At 25.9% G+C, this 22182-nt stretch overlaps 1 protein-coding gene and 1 long non-coding RNA gene across 4 annotated transcripts; both read left to right on the top strand.

Annotated features, from left to right (window-relative positions):
- Nucleotides 1–398: 398 nt before the first annotated feature.
- Nucleotides 399–1229, top strand: LOC136081293 (putative leucine-rich repeat-containing protein DDB_G0290503). Its single transcript, XM_065798599.1, has one exon. It carries the CDS (start codon nt 399–401, stop codon nt 1227–1229), a length of 831 nt encoding a protein of 276 aa, XP_065654671.1.
- A 12740-nt stretch (nt 1230–13969) lies between these two features.
- On the top strand, nt 13970–16083 carry LOC136080989 (uncharacterized). 3 transcript variants are annotated; one of them, XR_010638790.1, is made up of 5 exons: nt 13970–14242; nt 14328–14440; nt 14849–14943; nt 15068–15233; nt 15353–16083. It is a non-coding gene; the product is annotated as an uncharacterized LOC136080989 (long non-coding RNA). The 3 variants fall into 3 exon arrangements; XR_010638792.1 differs by having other exon boundaries at nt 14331–14440; XR_010638791.1 differs by lacking the exon at nt 14328–14440 and having other exon boundaries at nt 13971–14242; nt 15353–16081.
- The last annotated feature ends 6099 nt before the right edge of the window (nt 16084–22182 follow it).

Raw genomic sequence — 22182 nt, forward strand, 5'->3', positions numbered from 1 at the left:
GCAAAAAAATCAATCAGAAAGAACAAAGCTCCGGGCATCGATGACATTTCCAGCAATGTAGTATATGATATTTTATCCATTGTAGCAGATCCTTTATTTAATGTTTTCAAGTCATCAATTAGAACTGGAGTTGTTCCGAACAAATTAAAAATTGCGAAGATTTTACCTGTATTTAAAACTGGAGACACGGCATTGCTAACCAATTATAGACCTATCTCAATTCTTCCAGTGTTTTCCAAACTCCTGGAAAGAATAATGTACAACCTGGAAAGAATAATGTACATCATGCGATTGCGGTTCTGTAGTAAACGGACGTGCTTTTGCTACGAAAGAAATAAAATAATAAAATTGATATTGCAAGTTTTATTTATTTATTTATTTTTCAAATCTTGTCAATAATGAGTTCAAAACTTAACACTGAAGTCTCAATAAAATTAGTTCGTGAAATATTTCAAGAAATGTTCCAAAAACAACAAAAAGATATTTTAGCGTTAATAAGTGCAAATTTAAAACTGGCTAACGATCGAATTGATGGATTGCTAACAGAAATTAATACATTAAAGAATTCTTGTGAAGTTTTAAAAAAGGAAAACGAAAACCGAAATACCGATCTTAAAAAAACAAACAAGCAGATGATAAAGTATGAAAAAATACAAAAAGACATTGAAGAAAGTCTAACGTTCTATCAGGATTGCCATGATAAAAAAGTCAGCGATTTGGAAAAAAAATTGATAAATGATAAAAAAGTCAGTGATGTGGAAAAAAAAATGTCGTCGAATGCAACCATAGGGGAGAATGAAAAAAATAGATTTAGACAACTAGAAGATCGTCAAAGGAGAAACAATCTTCGAATCGAAGGAGTCAAAGAAAATGATAACGAAAACTGGGATGATACGGAAGTAAAAATAATAAACCTTCTTGAAAATAACCTCAATGTAAAAGATGTAATCATAGAAAGAGCGCACAGAACTGGTATTATCGATATTAAAAAGCCTAGAACAATTGTAATTAAGTTACTAAATTATAAAGACAAAGTAAAGATTTTAAAAAACGCCAACAAACTAAAAGGTTCTGGAATTTATATTAACGAGGATTTTTCGCTAGAAACTACTATAATAAGAAAGAAACTTCTTGAAGAAAGTAAAACACATAGGATAAACGGTAAATATTCTGTTGTTATATATGATAAGCTCATTGTTAAAGAATTTAGAAAAAAAAAATCATGTTAAATGATTTTTTTTTTTTTAGTTAAATTTATATTGATTTATTTTTTTATTTAAAATGGCTGATAATATTGTTTTATCAAATATAAATTTTAATTCACAGAAAAAGCCAATAATTTTAAACAACTATTCGGCTCCCGATTATAATTTTTTTAACGATAGTCAAGTAATTAAAAATACTAGCCCGATTTACTATAACCCAAATTCAAAAATTATTGATAAAGGAATGGAAGATAATTCGTTTTCAATGCTTCACATTAATATTAGAAGTATTCAAAAAAATTTTGAGTTATTGAAACAATTTTTACATAAAATTGACATTAGATTTCAGGTAATTTGTCTCAGCGAGACATGGTGTAACATGTAAGCATTGAAAACAATTCCAAGACATGTAAGCATTGAAAACAATTCCAATTTTCAATTACCTAATTATAAAGTAATTCATCAAGTTAGAGCATCAAATAAGGAAGGTGGAGGTTTGTGTATATACATAAAAAATTCAATTTTATTCAAAAGGAAACCACAGTTAAGTTCAACCACTAATGATTATGAATCTTTATGTGTTGAAATTATTAATAAAACTTCAAGAAATATCGTCATCCATGCTTTATATAGACCGCCCTCAGGATGTATTAAGGCATTTGAAAAACACATTAAAAGTATAATTAAAAAAAAATCAACTTTAAATAAATCGGTTTATATTGTTGGTGACATTAATCTTAATATATTAGAATACGACAAAAATAAAAACATTAAGAACTTCTTTAACACAATTTTTCAAAATAGTTATATTCCCCTAATCAATAAACCAACGCGAGTAACTAGAGAAAGTGCAACATCTTTAGATCAAATTATTACAAATGATTTCGTAAATATTAAAATAAGGACAGGTATATTTAAATCTGACATTTCTGATCACTTCCCTATTTTTATTCTATCGCAAAAATGCATCGACTATGATGCTTTTAGTGATAGAAAAAAATTAATTACAACACGGTTAGTAAACGACGCTTCCATCAAAAATTTTCATAAACTTCTTACTGGTGTCAACTGGGACACCCTACAACTAAATCTAAATGCCGATAAAGCATATGATATCTTTTTAACTGAATTTCTTAATCTTTATAATAAAGCATTCCCGGAAGTTACTAAAGTTATCAAAACAAAAACACTTTTAAACCCCTGGATCACGAGGGGCATTCTTAAATCCTCAAAAAAAAACAACGTTTATTTAACAAGTTTCTTAAAAAAAAAACTCTTAAAAATGAAACTAATTACAAAACCTATAAACGGCTATATGAATCAGTTTTAAAACGCTCAAAGAAACATTACTATTCGGAACAATTATTTAAACACAAAAATGATTCGAAAAAAACATGGCAAATTATAAAGGAGGTAATCGGTAAAAAACGTTTATACGGTAATTTACTTCCGAAAAATCTTAAAGTTAATAACAATTGTATTGTAAATAAATCCTTAGTGGCCGAAACACTAAATCAGTTTTTTGTAAATATAGGTCCTATTTTATCATCAAATATAGCAACTTCTAAAATACACTTTAAGTCTTACGTAACCTCAAACAACATTAGTGTGATGTCTAATCCTAAACTTACGGAAAATGAATTATTAGACGCAGTCTCTTTGTTAAAGCCCCAAAAAAGTGTAGGTTTCGATTCTATAAGTAGTAATGTCGTTATTAAATCGATAAAATACATCACAATTCCATTATTACATATTTTTAATTTATCTTTAAAACATGGTGTTTTTCCAGAAAACCTAAAAATTGCAAAAATCATTCCAATTTTAAAATCAGGCGATCCTTCTGAAGTTGCAAATTATCGTCCAATCTCAATTCTTAATTGTTTTTCTAAAATATTAGAGCGAGTTATGTATTATAGGCTTTATTCTTTTTTAAATGTAAATAATATTCTTTACCATAAACAATTTGGATTCAAATCTGGCCATTCCACCAATCATGCAATCATTCACCTTGTTCAGGACATATTTAAATCGTTTGATGAAGGCAAGTATACCCTTGGTCTTTTTATCGATTTAAGTAAAGCTTTCGATACAGTCAATCATCAAATCCTTCTATCGAAACTCAAAAGTTATGGTATAAAAAATACTAACTTGTCCTGGTTCGAGAGTTATTTGACTAATAGGAAGCAGTATATAGTTTATGATGAAGGAAAAACTAATTATGAGACAATTACATGTGGTGTTCCTCAAGGATCAATTTTAGGGCCACTTCTATTTCTTGTTTATATAAACGATTTAAATAAATTTTCTAACATTTTAAATACAATTTTATTTGCAGATGATACCAGCTTGTTTTATTCCAATAAAGATATCAATATATTATTCCAAACATTAAACAAAGAACTAGACAAACTAACCCAATGGTTTAAATCAAACAAGTTATCTTTAAATATTACTAAAACAAAATACACTTTATTCCATCGCCTACATAAAAAATCAGATATTCCCTTAGAACTTCCGGACCTTTTTATTGACAATCAATTAATAAAGAGAGAGCAATCAATAAAGTTTTTAGGCGTGTTTCTAGACGAAAATGTAACCTGGAGGGAACATATAGGTGTAGTTGAAGATAAAATATCAAAAAATTTAGGTATAATGTACAAAGCAAAGCAGTTATTACATCGATCTTGTTTAAAAAACATTTACTTTTCTTTTATTCATTGCTACTTAAGTTATGCGAACATTGCTTGGTGTAGCACTAACGCGACGAAAATAAAAAAATTGCTTAGCAAACAAAAACAGGCTATAAGGATAATTTCAAACGTAGATCGCTTCTCACACACACAAACACTATTTAATGAACTCAATATCCTAAATGTATATAAACTAAACCTCTATCAAGTTCTTATTTTCATGTTCAAACTTGATAAAAATATATTACCAATCTTATTTTATTCAATTTTTGAAAAAATAAATCACATATACCCTACCAGATTTTCAAAATACAACTACATTCAATCCAAAACTTATTATTCCGCTACTAAATTTTCTATTGTAAACAGAGGACCAAAGTTGTGGAACATAATATTAAATAATGAAATGAACACTAATTATTCTCTAAACCAATTCAAAACAAAACTTAAGCAATTACTTTTGTTAACTGAAAATGAATTAAATTTTTTCTAATAAAACTTCTTTATATTAGAAATCAATAATTAATAGTTAATTAATTAATTACTTTAGATTATTAATACATAATTAATCAATAATCGTACATATATTTTTATCATTTTAAATGATAATCTTCTTTTTGAGAAATTTATTTTTTATTTTGCGTTATTTATTAATCTTTTACTTTTATTTTATACTGTTTATTTGCTTTTACTTAATTGGCAATGAAAAGTATTATAAATATAATTAAATAAGTTAAACTATAAAATACTCTACCAATAAAATGTTTTTATATAAAATCATATCTTCTTATTTTTCAAACCAATTCTTAAATGTTATTTTTGTAATTTAATATTTTAATAAATTTTGTTTCTTTTATTTTTCAAGGCAACTGTTATATCTTATTTTTTGAAAAACTATAAATTTTAAACGATATGCGATATATTTAAATTATCTTTTCATAATATATATCAGAGATATATACATTGAAACTATATTTTATTGTCAAACTATATTTTGTCTAGTAATGACGCATTTTTTGGGGCTTAATGATAAGACTAAATTTGTCTTCTTCTAGCCCCGGTCATGTAATTATTTTTTTATAAGTTACGACTGTAAATTTTTTTTTATCGGCAAAAGTGTAAATAAAAAAAAATAAAAAAAAAAACCGACTTTATAAATATTTAGCAGACAATAAAATTCTAAGTGAATGTCAATACGGCTTTCAAACTAATCATTCTACGGAACATGCAACCTTAGACCTAATGGACAACATTAGCTCGTCATTTGATAAAGGAAAATTTGTATTGGGAGTTTTTATCGATCTTACAAAAGCTTTCGATACTGTCAACCATAAAATTCTGCTCGAAAAAATGAGAAAAAAAGGTATAAAAAATCAAACTAATAAATGGTTCACTAATTATTTAAATAACAGGCAACAATGTGTTATTATAGATGGTATCACTAATACGGAGTTATTAAAAATCAAATGCGGTGTCCCCCAGGGATCTATTCTTGCACCTTTACTATTCCTTATCTACATTAACGATCTTCCTAAAGCCTCTACAAATCTCGATTGTATAATGTTTGTAGATGATACCAATCTGTTCTATTCATCTACCTCTATCAAAGACCTCTTTGATAAAGTCAACTTTGAACTTCAAAATCTTAAAACATGGTTCAGTGCTAACAAGTTATTAAACGCGCAAAAAACTAAATATATTTTATTTCACTCAAAGAAACAGAAGAACAAACTACCATCAATTCTACCGACACTAAGTATTGACTACAAAAAAATTGAAAGAACCCAAACAATTAAATTCCTTGGTGTGATTATTGACGAAAATGTTTTATGGACAGTTCATATAAATGCCATCAACACTAAAATATCTTAAAGTGTTGGTATACTTTTTAAAGCTAGACCATTTTTATCGCAAAAAAACCTAAAACTTCTTTACTTTTCCTTTATACATAGTTATCTCACATATGCCAACATAGCCTGGGGAAGCACACACAAGACAAAATTAATATCTTTTTATCGACGACAAAAACATGCTTCTAGAATAATACATTATAAAAACAAACTGACCCACGCTAAACCCCTATTAAAAGAAATGAAAGCACTAAACATTTACCAAATTAATACCTACGCTAACATTTTGTTCATGCTTAAATACAAACTAGGATTAGTTCCAAACCGATTCACAGGAAACTTCTTTCAATCTAATATCAAAAAATTTAACACAAGAGCAACTGGTAACTTTATTGTACCCCTGAAAAAAAAAAGTTCTCAATTTTCTATTTCTTATCGTGGCCCATATTTATTCAACAAATTAATTCCGAATTATACCTCGATTTCTCTCCCAGGCAATATAACTTCTTTAAAGTCGAAACTCAAAAATCAAGTTCTTAATATGGATAATTACCTAGAAATGTTCTAGTTCTGATGGTAAATCAAAATTTACGCTCAAATTAAAATAATCAGCAATCAAATACATATGGAAAATGTAAATTTTTGTTTCACAAATAAAGCTAGTATTATTATTATAAACCTCAACAAAACCCTAACACAAAACATAGTTCAATTAAAAAGAAAAGAAAAAAAAGTTTGCAATAATAACATGTAAAACATTTCTTTAATGAGAATCACATTGTTTATATGTGTGCTTTACGCAATACCTCAAGGTTCTCGATGATAAGACTAATCTCAGTCTTCTACGAGTTCCCTACAATAACAAAACCCTTCTTATCAAGTCATAGCATACCTAATTATTGCTTCCTATACTTAACGGTATTTTGTAAAATGTATTTTTTGTTTGTTTAGGAAGTACAGTTTCTTTATAGTATTGCAGTGTAAAAAATTTGTAATTAATATGTAGTTGTGAAAATTTAAAGAAAAAAAAAACAAAAAAAAAAACATGCTAAACAAGTGCCAGAACGCTTCTCTCGATCAAGATTTGTCAAATAATTCGAAATTTTGATGTTTTCCATTTTAAACATTTTGAATGACGAAAATACACAATTTCTTGATTCTAAATTTCTTGATTCTAAACTTTAAATTGTAGTAAGAAACACTTACAAAAGCTTATATCGATTGACTATATGTAGCTCGAACCAAAAAGAAAGAGATAAGTAATGAAAAACTCGTAAAAAGTAGATAATTATCATAATTATCTACTTCTTACAAGTTTTTCCAAATATCCGAAATTATTTTTGCATAATTAAATTATGCAAAAATAATTTCAGACATTTGATTCAGATAATTTAAATTTTTCGTTTCCGTTAAAGTGTCTGCGCAGACGTCGGCGCCGACGTCTGCACAGATATGCGCATATTTTGTCTCACATTTTCACATTTTCCGAACCCTTTAGAAAACAAAAAATACATCCGGTGCAAAAAGATGGTAACTCCGGAGTTACCTCGTTTATTCACCAAATGATTGTAGGGAATAAGTATTATTCAATCTATTCTTGCGTTGAATGGCATAAGGAGTGCTCTGATCAAAGTTATTATTGCACCAACTGTAAGAGCTTTTCTTAAGTAGTAATAATATGTTTAAACCTGAAAATTGACCAAAAGTGGAGTTACATCGTTTTTGCACCGATGTCTTCAATTGATTATTTAAAAAAAAATGGTTTTCACCATTTCTGATAAAACTAATAGTGAAAAAGTACCTTGCCACACTCAATTAGTTGAACAATGTATAAAACTTGTATTAAATACTTTAACATAAGTTTGTGGAAATAAAGCAAGAGATGGAGTCATCCAAGCTAAGCTTACATCTCAGTGTAAATTACCAAGGTTTGAAACTAAAAAACATTTCACAAATTCATTAAAATAAATATAAATTCTGCCCAAATGATTAAAAAAAAAATGTTTTACTCAGCAGTTTCTCTATTTTTATTTTCTTTCTTCTATTATGTCCAGGGTTCCAATTTTACACTGTCCTAGGTAATGAGTCTTTGCCATCGCTATAGAATCTATGGCCTAGTTACATTATTACTATAACAAAGCAAAGAAATTTAATGACTATATGGGAGCCTTAATTTGGTTTTTAAATAAAGAAAAAGTTCTGAATAAAACTTAGAATTAGTAAGTTTTTTATGGGGCTGTAGTTTCGGTGTTTTGAGCTCTGTTAGTGATTAGACAAAATATTTTATTTTAATTTTTATTAGTAAAAATATCTAAAAAAAAAATTATTAATTAAAAAAAAATAATAATGAAAAAAAAACTTAAAAACAATTTTAAACTTGACCGAAGTTATATTTTTGTGTCGTCAATGCAGAACATTCGATTCTACTCACAACTCTTGAATTATTACATCCGATTTTACACACAATTTCTTAATAATCAACAAAATTAAACAGTAAATTTTATGTCAACATTTTTTAAAAATAAAAGTAAAAATATGAAAAGTAGCAATTACAAAAGTAAAACCTTTAAAAAAAAAAAAAAGTCTTGTTTGTCCTTGCCGAAAGCAAGGACAAACAAGCATAGATTAGATGATGAGTGGATCGATAGATGATCACAATAGGGACCTCAACTGTATTTAAGTTGTAATAAATGTTCTGCTTTTAATTTCAATTTTTCATCAGTATATCTCTTTTTTTTTACAGTTGATATATTTGCTATAATTAAAGCTACATAACAAATATGTTGTTGCTATGAGCTAAAAGCTACATGACAAATATGTCGTTGCATTTACAACTCGACCGCAGTGTTGAACAGACGTAATTCTAAGAGCTCAAAAAAAAAAGAAAAAAAAATTAAAAATAAAAATATTAAAAATGGCTATTACTTTATCCGAAATAAAAGATATGTTCATTCAGCACAAAAAAGAAATACGGACATTATTTAAAGAACAAGAAAAAGTATTCGTGGACTTACTTAGCGATAACTTAAAAATAATCAATACACGCCTAGATGATATTTAAACAAAAACATTGGATTGCACTAAAAGAATACAATTGCTAGAAAATGATATAAAAGACTTAAAAGAAAGCTTAAATTTTCACGAACATTTATTCGACCAAAAGGCGAAAGCTGCTAATGATTCTAAAGAATTTGAAAGCCCATATAACATTACAATTTTAAACGAAAAATGCAGAACCTCCGAAGATAAGTCGAGGCGTAATAACTTAAGGATAGACGGAATTCCTGAAAATATGAATGAGACTTGGGATGAAACTGAACAAAAGGTTCAGAATTTATTATGTGTAAATTTATGAGTAAAAGGAGTCGAAATTGAAATAGCGCATCGAGTTGGATTTAAAAAAGAAGCCCGATCCCGAACTATATTGAAGTTGTTAAGGCTTAAAGATAAATCAAACATTCTAAATGAAACAAGAAAAGTTAAAGTTCTGAATATTTACGTGAATGAAGATTTCTCTCAAGAGACGGCAAGAATACGAAGGAAGTTATTTTCTGAAGCGAAGGTAAGAAAATTAAATGGAGAAAATGTAATCGTCAGGTATGACAAACTTATTATTTTAAAAAATGTTTATAATAATTCAAAATGATATAGCTAGAAATCTAATCATTTTTAATCTTAATTTTAAATATTATAATAATGAAAATGACTAACAAATCAAACATAACAAATCTTTTAGAAATTTTTAATAAACAAAACACACTTCTTTTGAATAATGATAATGATCCAGAGGTAAACTTTTTTGAGGACGTCATAATCAACTCTAACTATTGTGATATTGAGGAAGTATCTAACCTCATGAATGCGTCACAAGTGTTATTTTTAACTCTAACTTTAAACATTCGTAGTATGAACAAAAACTTTGAAAGTTTTAAATCAATGCTCAAAAATATAAACTCTGAGTTTACGGTAATATGCTTAATAGAAACATGGTGCAGAAATGAAAAAAATAATTTTCAAATTCCAGGTTATAAGGCAATCCACCAAACTCGAGGTGGTGGCATTGGTGGTGGTGTATGCATTTTTGTTCATGACTCAGTCCATTTTCAGAAAATAGAAATTCTAAGTATTCAAAATGCGGACTTTGAATTTCTAACTATCGAATTATTAAACCACAATGATAAAAAAAACATTTTAATAACTGCTTTGTACTCAACGCCGTTAATGCAAGTTCTCAAACTTTTTTGTCTTGTTTGTTCTCGGTGATAACAAACATATTTTTTTTCCGGTCTGCAACATTTGTTTATAAACAATATGATATGTTAAGTTTTAAAAGATATGTTAAGTTTAAACAATATCTATATATATTGTTTAAAACTTAACATATCTTTTGCGATGGAGTATGAAAATATGTATATATATTTTCTACAAAAAAATAAAAAATATATATTCAAATAAAATATATATATATTAATCTATGATAATTTAAAGACCGGAATTTTAGTTTAACAGTTTTATGGCATTATAAAATAGGGATGGCTCACATCACAGTAATGTTTGAATTTTGAGCTTAGACTTTTAAATAAACCTTAAGAGGTTTAACTTTAAAAGTCTAACTAGTCGTATGTCAATTTGTGTGTTCTTCACACTCATACTAATAAAAACTTTCATATAAAATGGAAAAAACAGATTTTAAACTTGAAATAACTATTTTTTTTCGACCTTTAATATGTTTGCAGACATATGACTGGTTAGAAATTAAACATATAGCTTAAAACTTGTTTGAAAAAGTTGTTTTCTCAGTTTAATGTTTTATCTTCATTGAGAGCAGCACTATTTTATACCAAAATATGGTCCATCAACTATAAAGTAAAATTTTATATCTAAACTTGAGTAATTTAAAAAAAATTTAACTTTGTTTGATTTTAGGCAAACTAAAGCGCTTGGAGAAAAAAAAAAAAATTTTTCTAAAAATTTTCGGGTTAAAATAATGCAGTGAAACATAACCTTTTTATAAAAACGCAAAATGCGTGTACTTTCCAGTACATGCATTAACCGCGTTGAGTATAGACCACCATGCGGAAATTAGAAATCTTTTTTAAAACACTTAAAATGCTACTTAAAAAAAGTAAAATACAAACAAATTTACATCACTGGAGACTATAACCTAAGTCTTAACTCTTCAAACCGAATCTCTCATTGATAATATTTTTACAAACAACTTTAAAACATGCAACATTCAAAGCGGAATCATAAAAAGCGATATCAGCGACCACTTTTCAATCTTTTTCTTTTCGGATTTTTTCAAAAAAAGCAAAAAAAGCAAAGTACAAAGGGAAGTAAAAAGGCAGATTAATGAAATTAATAATGAGGTATTTAGAAATTATTTACTTAAAGTAAACTGGAAACAACTTAATAATTGCAAAGATGCTATATAGCTTATGATTTTTTTTTACAATGAGTTCATTAATGCTTACAATAAAGCGTTTCCGATCAAGGAAATAAAAATTAAGCTTAAAAGCCTGCAAAGTCCTTGGATAACAAAATGGCTTATTGAATCTTCAAAGAAAAAACAAAGACTCTATGAAAAATTCTTAAAAAATAAAACTTATCAAAACGAAAAAAAATATAAAATTTACAAAAACCTGTTTGAAAACCTGAAAAGAAAAGCTAAAAAAAATTATTTCTCAAAATCACTGCAAAATAATATTGGTAATAACAAAAAAACTTGGGATATAATAAAGGTAGTGATAAAATAAATAAGATCATGGTAATACTTTACCAAAATACGTATACACTGAAAATGAAAGAACAGTAATTAATGAGCGAATAGTTATTGCAGAGAGTTTTAATAATTTTTTTATAAACGTCGGTCAAAACCTAGCAAATAAAATAACTCCCGGAAATCAAAATTTTAAATCATATATTAAAGAAGAGGACTGTGTGATGGATGAGCTTGAAGTATCTCCGGATGAACTTCGGTTTGCTTTTAATATGTTAAAATCAAACAAAAGCTCAGGTCTTGATGACATAAGCCCTTGGGTTGTTAAAGAAGTTTTTGATATAATTGAAAACCCCTTACTAATTATTTTTAATCTTTCATTTAATTGTGGAATTTTTCCTGATCTTTTAAAACTAGCAACCCAGACGGCACAACTCGTTTAAAAGTTACGCGTGGTTTCTGTTGCGTGTTTAAAACTCCCGAAAACACTAAGAATAACACGTGTCAAGAATAGGGTTTTAATTCCGTGAAATTAACTATTATATTTTACCAAAAAACCAGTTTGGATATTAAGTTTTTAGTGATGGTTTTTCAGTTACAAAAATGGAGTATTAAATTATCATAAGTTTTCGCAACGAATGTGAAACCATTACTTTAAGCACGGAATTTTTCAAATTTATTGCATTTTTATTATTCGGAAGGTTTTAGAGTGTGTAACAAGAACATTCAGGAAAACATTTGTCGAGAAAATTTATATGTTAAATAAATTCAGTTTTTGTTAAGTATTAGCATGTATATATATATATATATATATATATATATATATATATATATATATATATATATAATATATATATATATATATATATATATATATATATATATATATATATATATATATATATATATATATATATATATATATATATATATAGTTCTATAGTTTGTTGGCTTTAGGAAGAGCGGAAGGAAAAAAGTGATTCTTACGCCAACACATACGTCACTTTTAATTACTTTTGACTTTCGTCCAACATTTCCGTGTTGGACGAAAGTAAAAACCATTAATTTAATTACAAATTAATCGTTTTTTAAAAAAACCACAAAAACGCAAATTTAATTGACCAGAATGTTTTTAAAAACATTCTGAATGTTTTTATAACATTTTGAATGTTTTTAACAATATAAACAATGTTTTTATTTTAATTTTTTTTAATAAAATGTTTTTATTTTTATTTTTTTTAATAAAATGTTTTTATTTTTATTTTTTTTACTGTAAATCATGCGCGAAGTGTTGCTTCATCGACTATCTTATAGCCTGACTCGCAAGGGAGTGCTGCTAAATCGACTGACAAATAGCCTGACTCGCAAGGGAGTGCTGCTACATCGACTGACAAATAGCCTGACTCGCAAGGGAGTGCTGCTACATCGACTGACAAATAGCCTGACCCGCAAGGGAGTGCTGCTACATCGACTGAGGGTTTGGTTGGGGCAGGCAGTCTATCATTATTAAAAAAAAAAAATTCCGGTCTTGCATTTTAATTTTTACTTTTTGTCAACAAAATATCGAAAAAATTTTCGGACAACATCTAAGGGTTCTATATATATATATATATATATATATATATATATATATATATATATATATATATATATATATATATATGTATATATATATATATATATATATATATTTAAATATATATATATATATATACATATAAATATATATATATGCACACACACACATATTATATATATATATATATATATATATATATATATATATATATATATATATATATATAAACACATATATATACACACGTGTATCTATATACATACACACTTGTGTATCTATATATTTTATACAATGTATATTTTATATATGTATGTATAACATATATATAAAATATGTATGTGTTTATTTATGTATTCATATGTATATATGTGTGTATGTATAAGTCTATATATTATGTATGTATGTTACATACATACATAATATATAGACTATATATATATATATATATATATATATATATATATATATATATATATATATATATATATATATATATATATATATATATATATATATATATATGTATATACATATATATACATACATACACACTTATAAATAAATGTATATGTTATGTATACGTAATATATACACATATACACACATTTGTGTGTTTATTTCGGCGTATGTATATTTGTGTGTATTTGTATCTGTATATGTGTGTTTATTTCTGCGATGAATATATATACACACACACATATATATATATATATATATATATATATATATATATATATATATATATATATATATATATATAAATATATATGTATATATATATATATATATATATATATATATATATATATATATATATATATATATATATATATATATATACATAAAATACATTTTTTGTGTTAACAGTATTATTGTTATTACTATTACTATTGTTATTATTGTTATATGTTTGAAAAATACTAGTGTTGTTCTTATATAAATGTGTGTGTACTAAATGCTATAGGATATCCTAATAATAATAATTATTTAACAAAAATAAAAAGAACAAGTTCAGCATAGTAGAAAGAATATATGAAAAAATATCGATCAGCCTTAGCTAGAAATTTATTTCGTGAATGTTTAAATTTGTCTTCGAGCTGCGATTCTTCACCAATATACTACCTATGCTTCATCGAATAAACTTTCTCTACCAATATTGACAGCAAAATCTAGTAATACTTTGTTGCAAAATACTGTCCGTAAGTAACTCTACTCATCTGTAAATCAATTGTTTATATTTGAAAATTATTATGTAAATGTTAAATTAATTTTTAATTGTTTAAGAAGATACAAAAATGAGTCAGCAGTATAAAAAATATGGCATGAGCCGAAGCCAGCAATAAAATTTCTTGCATAGTCTATCTGATTGCAGAAATGATATTTTTTTGCTGATAAAGGTAAGGGTCTATTATCAAGCAGACTATGGCTAGTGATATGCATTAGCACATATTGAACTTTTTTTGTTTTGTTTGTGTGTATGTATATATATATATATATATATATATATATATATATATATATATATATATATATATAACATTTTTATATAAATTGAAAAGATTCTACTATAAGTCTTCTACTTACTTATAGTTTACTAAAATAATCTTACTAATTCTACTAAAAGTCAACTACTAAGTTTTTCACATGTTCAACAAAAAAGAGAATGAGAAAAAATATTAATGGTGGTACAACTGTTTATGAAAATACTTGTATTGAAACTCTAGTTATTTATCTTTAACTTCAAAAAATTTAAAATGACACTAATATTTCTGGTAAATTTTGTTTTTGCAAATTTTATCTTTTAGGAGTTTTACTGTTATCACATAATCTAGATGAAGACAATATATTTATAGAAGACTTCAGAAACTTAATGAAGATAATAATATTAATGTTGATTAAGGTAGGTGACTATTAATGAACAGGGGGCATGTGTGCATTTGGTTTTTTTAAATATTATGTATAACTTATATTTATATTTATTACCTATATTTGAGTGTATGTTAGTCTAATTTATCTTAAAACAGGATATTTGCACTTTAACAAGCAACAAAACCTAAATGAGATGGTTTCGAATCAACCTTTAAAGATTTCTATATTTATAAGCAAAAATCAGTTAAGAGAGGATTTACATCCTGGTACAAATGCTAATTAAAATACTTGTGAATACTCGGGCTTCTGGGTCTTTCCAAAGTAATAACTTATTTGCATTTAATTTAAAAGTTTATAATATTTAAAAAGTACAATAGTATATTTGATGAATTATGTTTCTTAATGGGTTTCATAAATTCTTAAAGGGCGTCTCTTATTAGGTTGAAGTAGATGGCTCTAAAAAACAATTTGAAAAGAAGAATGAAGGGTCGATTCCGTTTAAATGTACATACACAAACAAACGTGATTAATAAGGAAAAAAGCAATTTTACTCTTCCATTGAATCATCACTCTGGTTTTTTCAAACAGCATTTTTTATAGTGTATTTACTTAGGTACAATACAAAACAATAGACTAAGATAATCATTTATTTTGTTATTTATTATAAAACTTGTTTTTTTTTTAAATAGATTAAGGTGAATCATCAAAAACCATTAACAATACAGATCGACCAAAAAATCAGACAAACGAAACCTCTCCCATGGATGATGCCATGTTTTAGCGTAAAATGATTGTGTCACACCATTACATAAAAAGAAATTTGGGCTACTGCAATAGTTTTTAGATAAAGATTTGAATGAAATTAAATTTGAACAGGTTACCTCAATTGAGGAATTAGTAAAGTTCGAGACCCGACTTTTAAGAAAAATTAAAAAGAACATTCGATGCTACTGGAATTGTTTGTAAAAATGCGAAAGCGTATTGTTATACGATTTTAGATTTTATAATGACGGAAGAGGCGATCAATCGAAATTAAATATTATGTATGGTAGCCATGTGCCAAACGTCTTTTATTAGCTTATTTTTAATGATTTGGTTTTTTATTTCTTTGTTTATTTTTTCTTCGTAGTATTATTGTAAAATAATTTACCTTAAAAAACAAAAATAAAACAACAAAATTGTCGTAAATATAATGTAGTATATATAAAAAAAGGTTTACATGTTTAAAGCTATAAACGTGTCTAACAAAACCTACGTATTTTTGGTTTATCATTTAACCGTGCTGAACAGCTGTTAGTTCAGGCATAAGTTTGGAAAACTTATGCCTGAACTAACTTAAGGCATTAAATAAAGTTTCCGTTTGGAAACTTTATTGAATGCCATAAGTCCGTTTTAAACTATAAAAAACACGAATTTAAAACCTCTTAAAACACAAGTTTAAAACCTCAAAAACACGTATTTAAAACATAAAAAAACTCGTGTTTGAAACCTTAGAAAACACGTGTAAAACTCCAGTTAAACTTCCCGTGAAATCCACGTGTTTTTGGTTTACGCCTGGATCGTAACAAACACGTGTTTATACGGGTTTTAATTCCGAGATTAAAACCAGATGTGCCGTCTGGGAAGAGTAGTTCCAATTTTTAAAGACGGTGATATTTCTAAATTATCTAATTATCTCAATGCTTCCATGTTTTTCTAAAATTCTAGAGAGAATAATGCATAATAGGCTATACAATTGTAAAACATAAATTGCTTAAAAATAATCAGTACGGATTTAGAAAAGGGCACTTGACAAAACATGCAGTAATTAAATTAGTTAAAGAAATTTTAAACGGATTTAAAAACAACCAATATACTCTTGGGGTTTTTATTGACCTCTCAAAGGCCTTCGATACTGTGGACTATAATATTATTCTTTACAAACTTAGAAATTATGGTGTCAAAAATAATAATTATAAATGGTTTTTTTCCTATCTTAATAATCGCATGTGTATCTAATGACAAATATATATATATATATATATATATATATATATATATATATATATATATATATATATATATATATATATATATATATATATATATATATATATATATATATATATATATATATATATATATATATATATATATATATATATATATATGTATGTATAAATAAACTTTTGTATTCTACTTAGACAGTTGTAGTATATTTTACTATACACAAATTTTTTATTTATATAATTATTCAATCAATTTTCTTTTGACATTTGTCAACAAAACAAAGAAATAGAATTATGATATAATGTCAAGTTTAAACAGTCTGCGTGCAAACAGTCTGCGGGCAAAAATTGAAGACATCAATCAGCTGCGTAATAGAGAATGGGAATATTTGCGAAGAGCTACAATTCACAAGTTTTCTAAAAGTCTAAAAACTGGTAGTTTTAAAATAAATAAAAATGTCTGTTAGGAAAAAATAAATAAAAAGTTTGGTATGTATGGTCTATAAGATTAGTTATTAGTGTTTACAAAATCTAGTCATTAAAAATAAATACTATGAAAAACTAGTAACACTTTCAACGCATTGTAAACATAGTTGGAAATGCTCTTGAAGCCAACCTCCAACCATTATAACACCGTCATAATGTTGCTTCTCTTTCTCTTTTCTACAAATATTGTAATGGGCACTGCTCTAAAAAGCTAGCGTATCTTGTGCCATCTACCAAAGTCTGTTCTCGTGTTACTCGTCATTCATTTAAGTCTCGTCCTTTTTTTATGTCTGTTCCTAAGCGCTCCAAAAGCTTTTATTCATCTAGTTTTATTTCCTCGAACATCAGTTCTTTGGAATCCGCTTCCTTCATCTTGCTTTCCTGGTTCATATATTTTGCAATCTTTTAATCGTCTGTCAATTGTTACCTTGCTCTACAAACTTCATATTCTTTCTTCCAGTAACTTTCAACTCTAACAGTGGTTGCTTGCAGCCTTGTTAGAAGCAAAAATATTAAAAAGCTTATATTATCATTATGTTGCAGCATGTAATTTGTAACAAATAATGTTATTGATTGTTGTCAGAATATTAGAAAATATTAAATTACCACACTCCTTTTATATACTGGTATTGATCCATAATACCAGTATGTGAAGAGAGCGTATAATGTAAACAATGTTATTTATCAAACAGGAAAGATAGAAATAATTTAAATTTTTATAATAACTGAAGATGTCTTGACATCGAAACATTATTGAATATAAAATTTAATAAAAATGGTTTTAAGAAAAAATTTTAAAATATTTGTATTATTTATTAGGATAAATAGATATACCTATATATATATATATATATATATATATATATATATATATATATATATATATATATATATATATATATATATATATATATATATATATATATATATATATATATATATATATAGTGTGGGACAATTTTTCAAAATTATTTATTTGAAAAATAAATAATTTTTAAAATTAAAAATTGACTTAAAAAAAGGGGCCTTAAAACTATTTCGGGGCCCCTTAATCCAGCACTGCCCCCCAATATAATTTTTGTTCCTAGGAGCCTATATATATATATATATATATATATATATATATATATATATATATATATATATATATATATATATATATATATATATATATATATATATATATATATATATAAATATATATATATATATATAAATATAAATATATATATATATATGTGTATATATATATATATATATATATATATATATATATATATATATACATATATATATATATATATATATATATAAATATATATATATATATATATATATATATATATACATATATATATATATATATATATATATATATATATATATATATATATATATATATATATATATATATATATATATATATATATATATATATATATGTATATATATATGTGTATATATGTATAATATAGTATGAAATTTATAAAAATAAGCAATCAAGTCTTGCTTTTTTAGGAAATTACAGTTAATTAATGCTGAGTGTATAAAGTAATATATTTTATAAAATTTTTTTATGAAAAGTTTGAATTCTTTATTCTCTTCTTTGTGATAACCTTGTAGATTAGGTATGAGCCTGTAATAATAGAGTAAACCATTTCGAAAATATAGATGGCCTCTTTTTAATAATGCAATGTTTTCAGCTTTAACGTAGTTAGAAAAACCTTATATTCAAATAAAAAAGTAATAGTCAACTGTTATTAATACGATAGGCTATTATTATAATAAATAACAATTTATTTTTAACTTTTAGACAAAATTTTTAAATAAATATGTATGCTAAACATCTTAAATATGAATTTTCAACTTGTTTAAAAAGCTTAACAGTACTTTCTTTATGCGACTAAGGCAAATATTTCGGTATGAAATTTAAACAAGGAGCTATTCGTAACTAAAAATTTACCTGCAGAGAAATAAAAGCGATTTCAAAATTATTATTACCGATATTTATATAATACAACGTTAATACACCAGATAGTTTTTATCATTATAGTGCTAATTAGCTCTTTATTTAACCTTCATACCGAAAAATTTGCCTTAGTATAGTGTAAATATCAAGCCATATGTGTGTCTTATGTAACAAAATATACAGGTATAAAAATAAAAAAAAAATAAAAAAAAAAGAACGCGGAGACTCGCAGAAGACCTTTAGGTCTTATTATTAGGGATGGCACTTTTACTTACTTTTTGTTTCTTTACACGAATAAGTTAATTTTTACCAAAAAGTAAATTACATAAGTAGCTTTAAACGTTTTATATGTAAATTTCCGTATAAGTAATTAATTTTTTTGAAACGACTTTTACTTTATAATGTAAGTTTTTTTACTTTCATAAGTAAGTTATGTAAAAGAAGATTAAATCAAAAAGTAATTTAAGTAAGTCACATGAAAAAGCTTTTTACTTTTACATTTAAAAATTAATTAATTTTGAAAAAGCTAGTACATAATATAAAAGTTCCTCAAACTATAATTTACATTTATCTATAAAAGTAGCAAATTAAAAAAAATTATATTTAAAAAGTAACTTGCATATGAAAGTAAATTACATAAAATTAATATCCTACCAAATGTAAATTTAATTTACAAATAAAATAATATTTTTTAATTAGGATTTTTTTATTTTAAAAAGTAATAACAAATTTTATTTAAAATTAATTATATAAAATAAAATTTAAGTTACATAGGCTTAAATTTTATATAATTTGTAAAGTAAATTAAAAGTAATTTATATGAAGTAAGTAAATAAATTTACTTATGTTTTACAATAACTTTGGCAGGATTTTGTACAAAAGTAATGCAAAAAAGTAAAACTTTAAGGCACTAACATTTAGTTTGCCGCAACATTTGATTTTCGCGGTTTTAGGTATTTCTTTCCTGTAAAGTTTGAAAATACCAATAATTAGTTTCCGCCCATGATTAAAACCCTCTCTAGTCCCGGTCCATGATAGTTTTAGCATTAATAACCATTCTCTGAATAAAACCGTTTCAAAAATATTTACTCTCTGGCCAACCATTCAAAGGTCTGGAATTTAGACAAAGCTAAAATAAGGCATTTAGCAGAAGGCGCATATACCCATGGGAGACTCAGAAAGGGTAAATTATTTGAAAAAAAAATAGTTGACATAATTGTTAGTTCTTTTTTACAAGTTTTTTGCGTAAATGCATTTATAATTTAAAAAATTAACGAGAGAAAGTTTAAATCTGTCCTGAATTATGGGGGCAATAACACCATACCCTGAAGATTAAGGAGCCTCGAACTTTTTAAGTGGACGCTTTATTTTTGTAAAGATTTTTTGCCACTTTGATACAAAAAAAATCCACCTGCTAAAGAATATCCTTTGACTCTAAAAGTCTTGGTTTAAACAACTACGGTACCTTTGTATGGGTATGAAAAACTTAGAACTTTTCACGCAAATATCTTTATCTGCGTGTAGTATCAGTAGCCTAGCTACCACAAGGCCAGTAAAAACAAAACTTACGGTCCCACAAGCAACTAAACCCAGAGCCGCAAGGTTTAGGAGCCCTAATATATATTTAGAGAGTTTTTTTTTTTAAAGAAAAGTTATTGTTCCAGAGAGGCAGAAATTGGGCACCTCGGCCGCGTATGTCTAATGACAAAATATACTTTGCTACGCCACTGTGTAATATACCTATATCCCGAGCTGTAGCATAGAAACGATTTATAAGTAGATAAAGAAATACAAAAGTGTGGTGATTAGAGCCTGGATACTAAAATACTCTGAAACATTTACCATCCCAACTCCAAATGTGAGGGCAACAAGCTAGTAATTTTTATTATTTTTGTTTTCTTACATTAAATTTAAGTTTTTAAAATTTTAAGGTTTTAAAATTCATACACTAGTTTTTTTGTGTTCAAAAGATTTTTTCAAAAATGATTTTGGAAAGTTTATATCCTCGCCAAATGAAGTGGTTGTTTCAATCTTTTTCTAAACATTCTAATGTGATAAGCAAGAACATACTTAAGTTTTGTACTTAAGCATGTTTTTGTTTATACCACAATATAGCATAATTTTAAAGAAAACTTAATATTAAAATATTATAAAAACTTATTCGTAGTTATATTAATATAAAATCTCAAAATTTACTTACGTAAATTTTGAGATGTAATATTAATGTAATTGCTAAAGACATCAATATATTATTGATTATCCATAAAGTCTTTAAATGAGTTTAATGTGGCTTTTAAGAACATGTTAAAAGGTTTTTAGAAAACTTTATTTGTACGTTACTACATAATAATATTATTAGTTAAAGAGGAGGCTATTGATTAATTAATTGTAATTGGTTTGTTGATAAAAGGAATCGTTGCAAGTTCAAATTGAAAACTTTTTTACACTGCAGTATAATATCACGCAACACCACTCTTATTTAAATCAATTTAAAATTAAATGGTGTATTTTGTTTACTTTATTTTTTCATGAATAATATTTTTTATAACACCATTATTTTTATATGTTTAAAAAATACAATTATTCAAAACACCCTGATTTAGTATGTTATATTAGAAAAAGATTTCTCTGTAAGTAAAGAGCCAATTAAACGCCCTTTGGTGTTTTAGCTACTTCCAAAATAATTTTTCAGGTATAGTTCCAAAAGTTACCTGCACCACCACAATAGTTTCTAACTTTAGCGGTCAGATCTCACTGGGTGATGACAAATATACCAACTTATAAAAAAGCATAAGCAGTAGTTCTACCAGTCCATATTCAATGGGTT

This window comes from Hydra vulgaris, chromosome 06 (assembly GCF_038396675.1).
Source record: "Hydra vulgaris chromosome 06, alternate assembly HydraT2T_AEP".
NCBI lineage: Eukaryota > Metazoa > Cnidaria > Hydrozoa > Anthoathecata > Hydridae > Hydra > Hydra vulgaris.

Excerpts from the sequence above, each read along its gene's own strand:
- LOC136081293 (XM_065798599.1), top strand. The coding sequence starts at position 399 with ATGAGTTCAAAACTTAACACTGAAGTCTCAATAAAATTAGTTCGTGAA.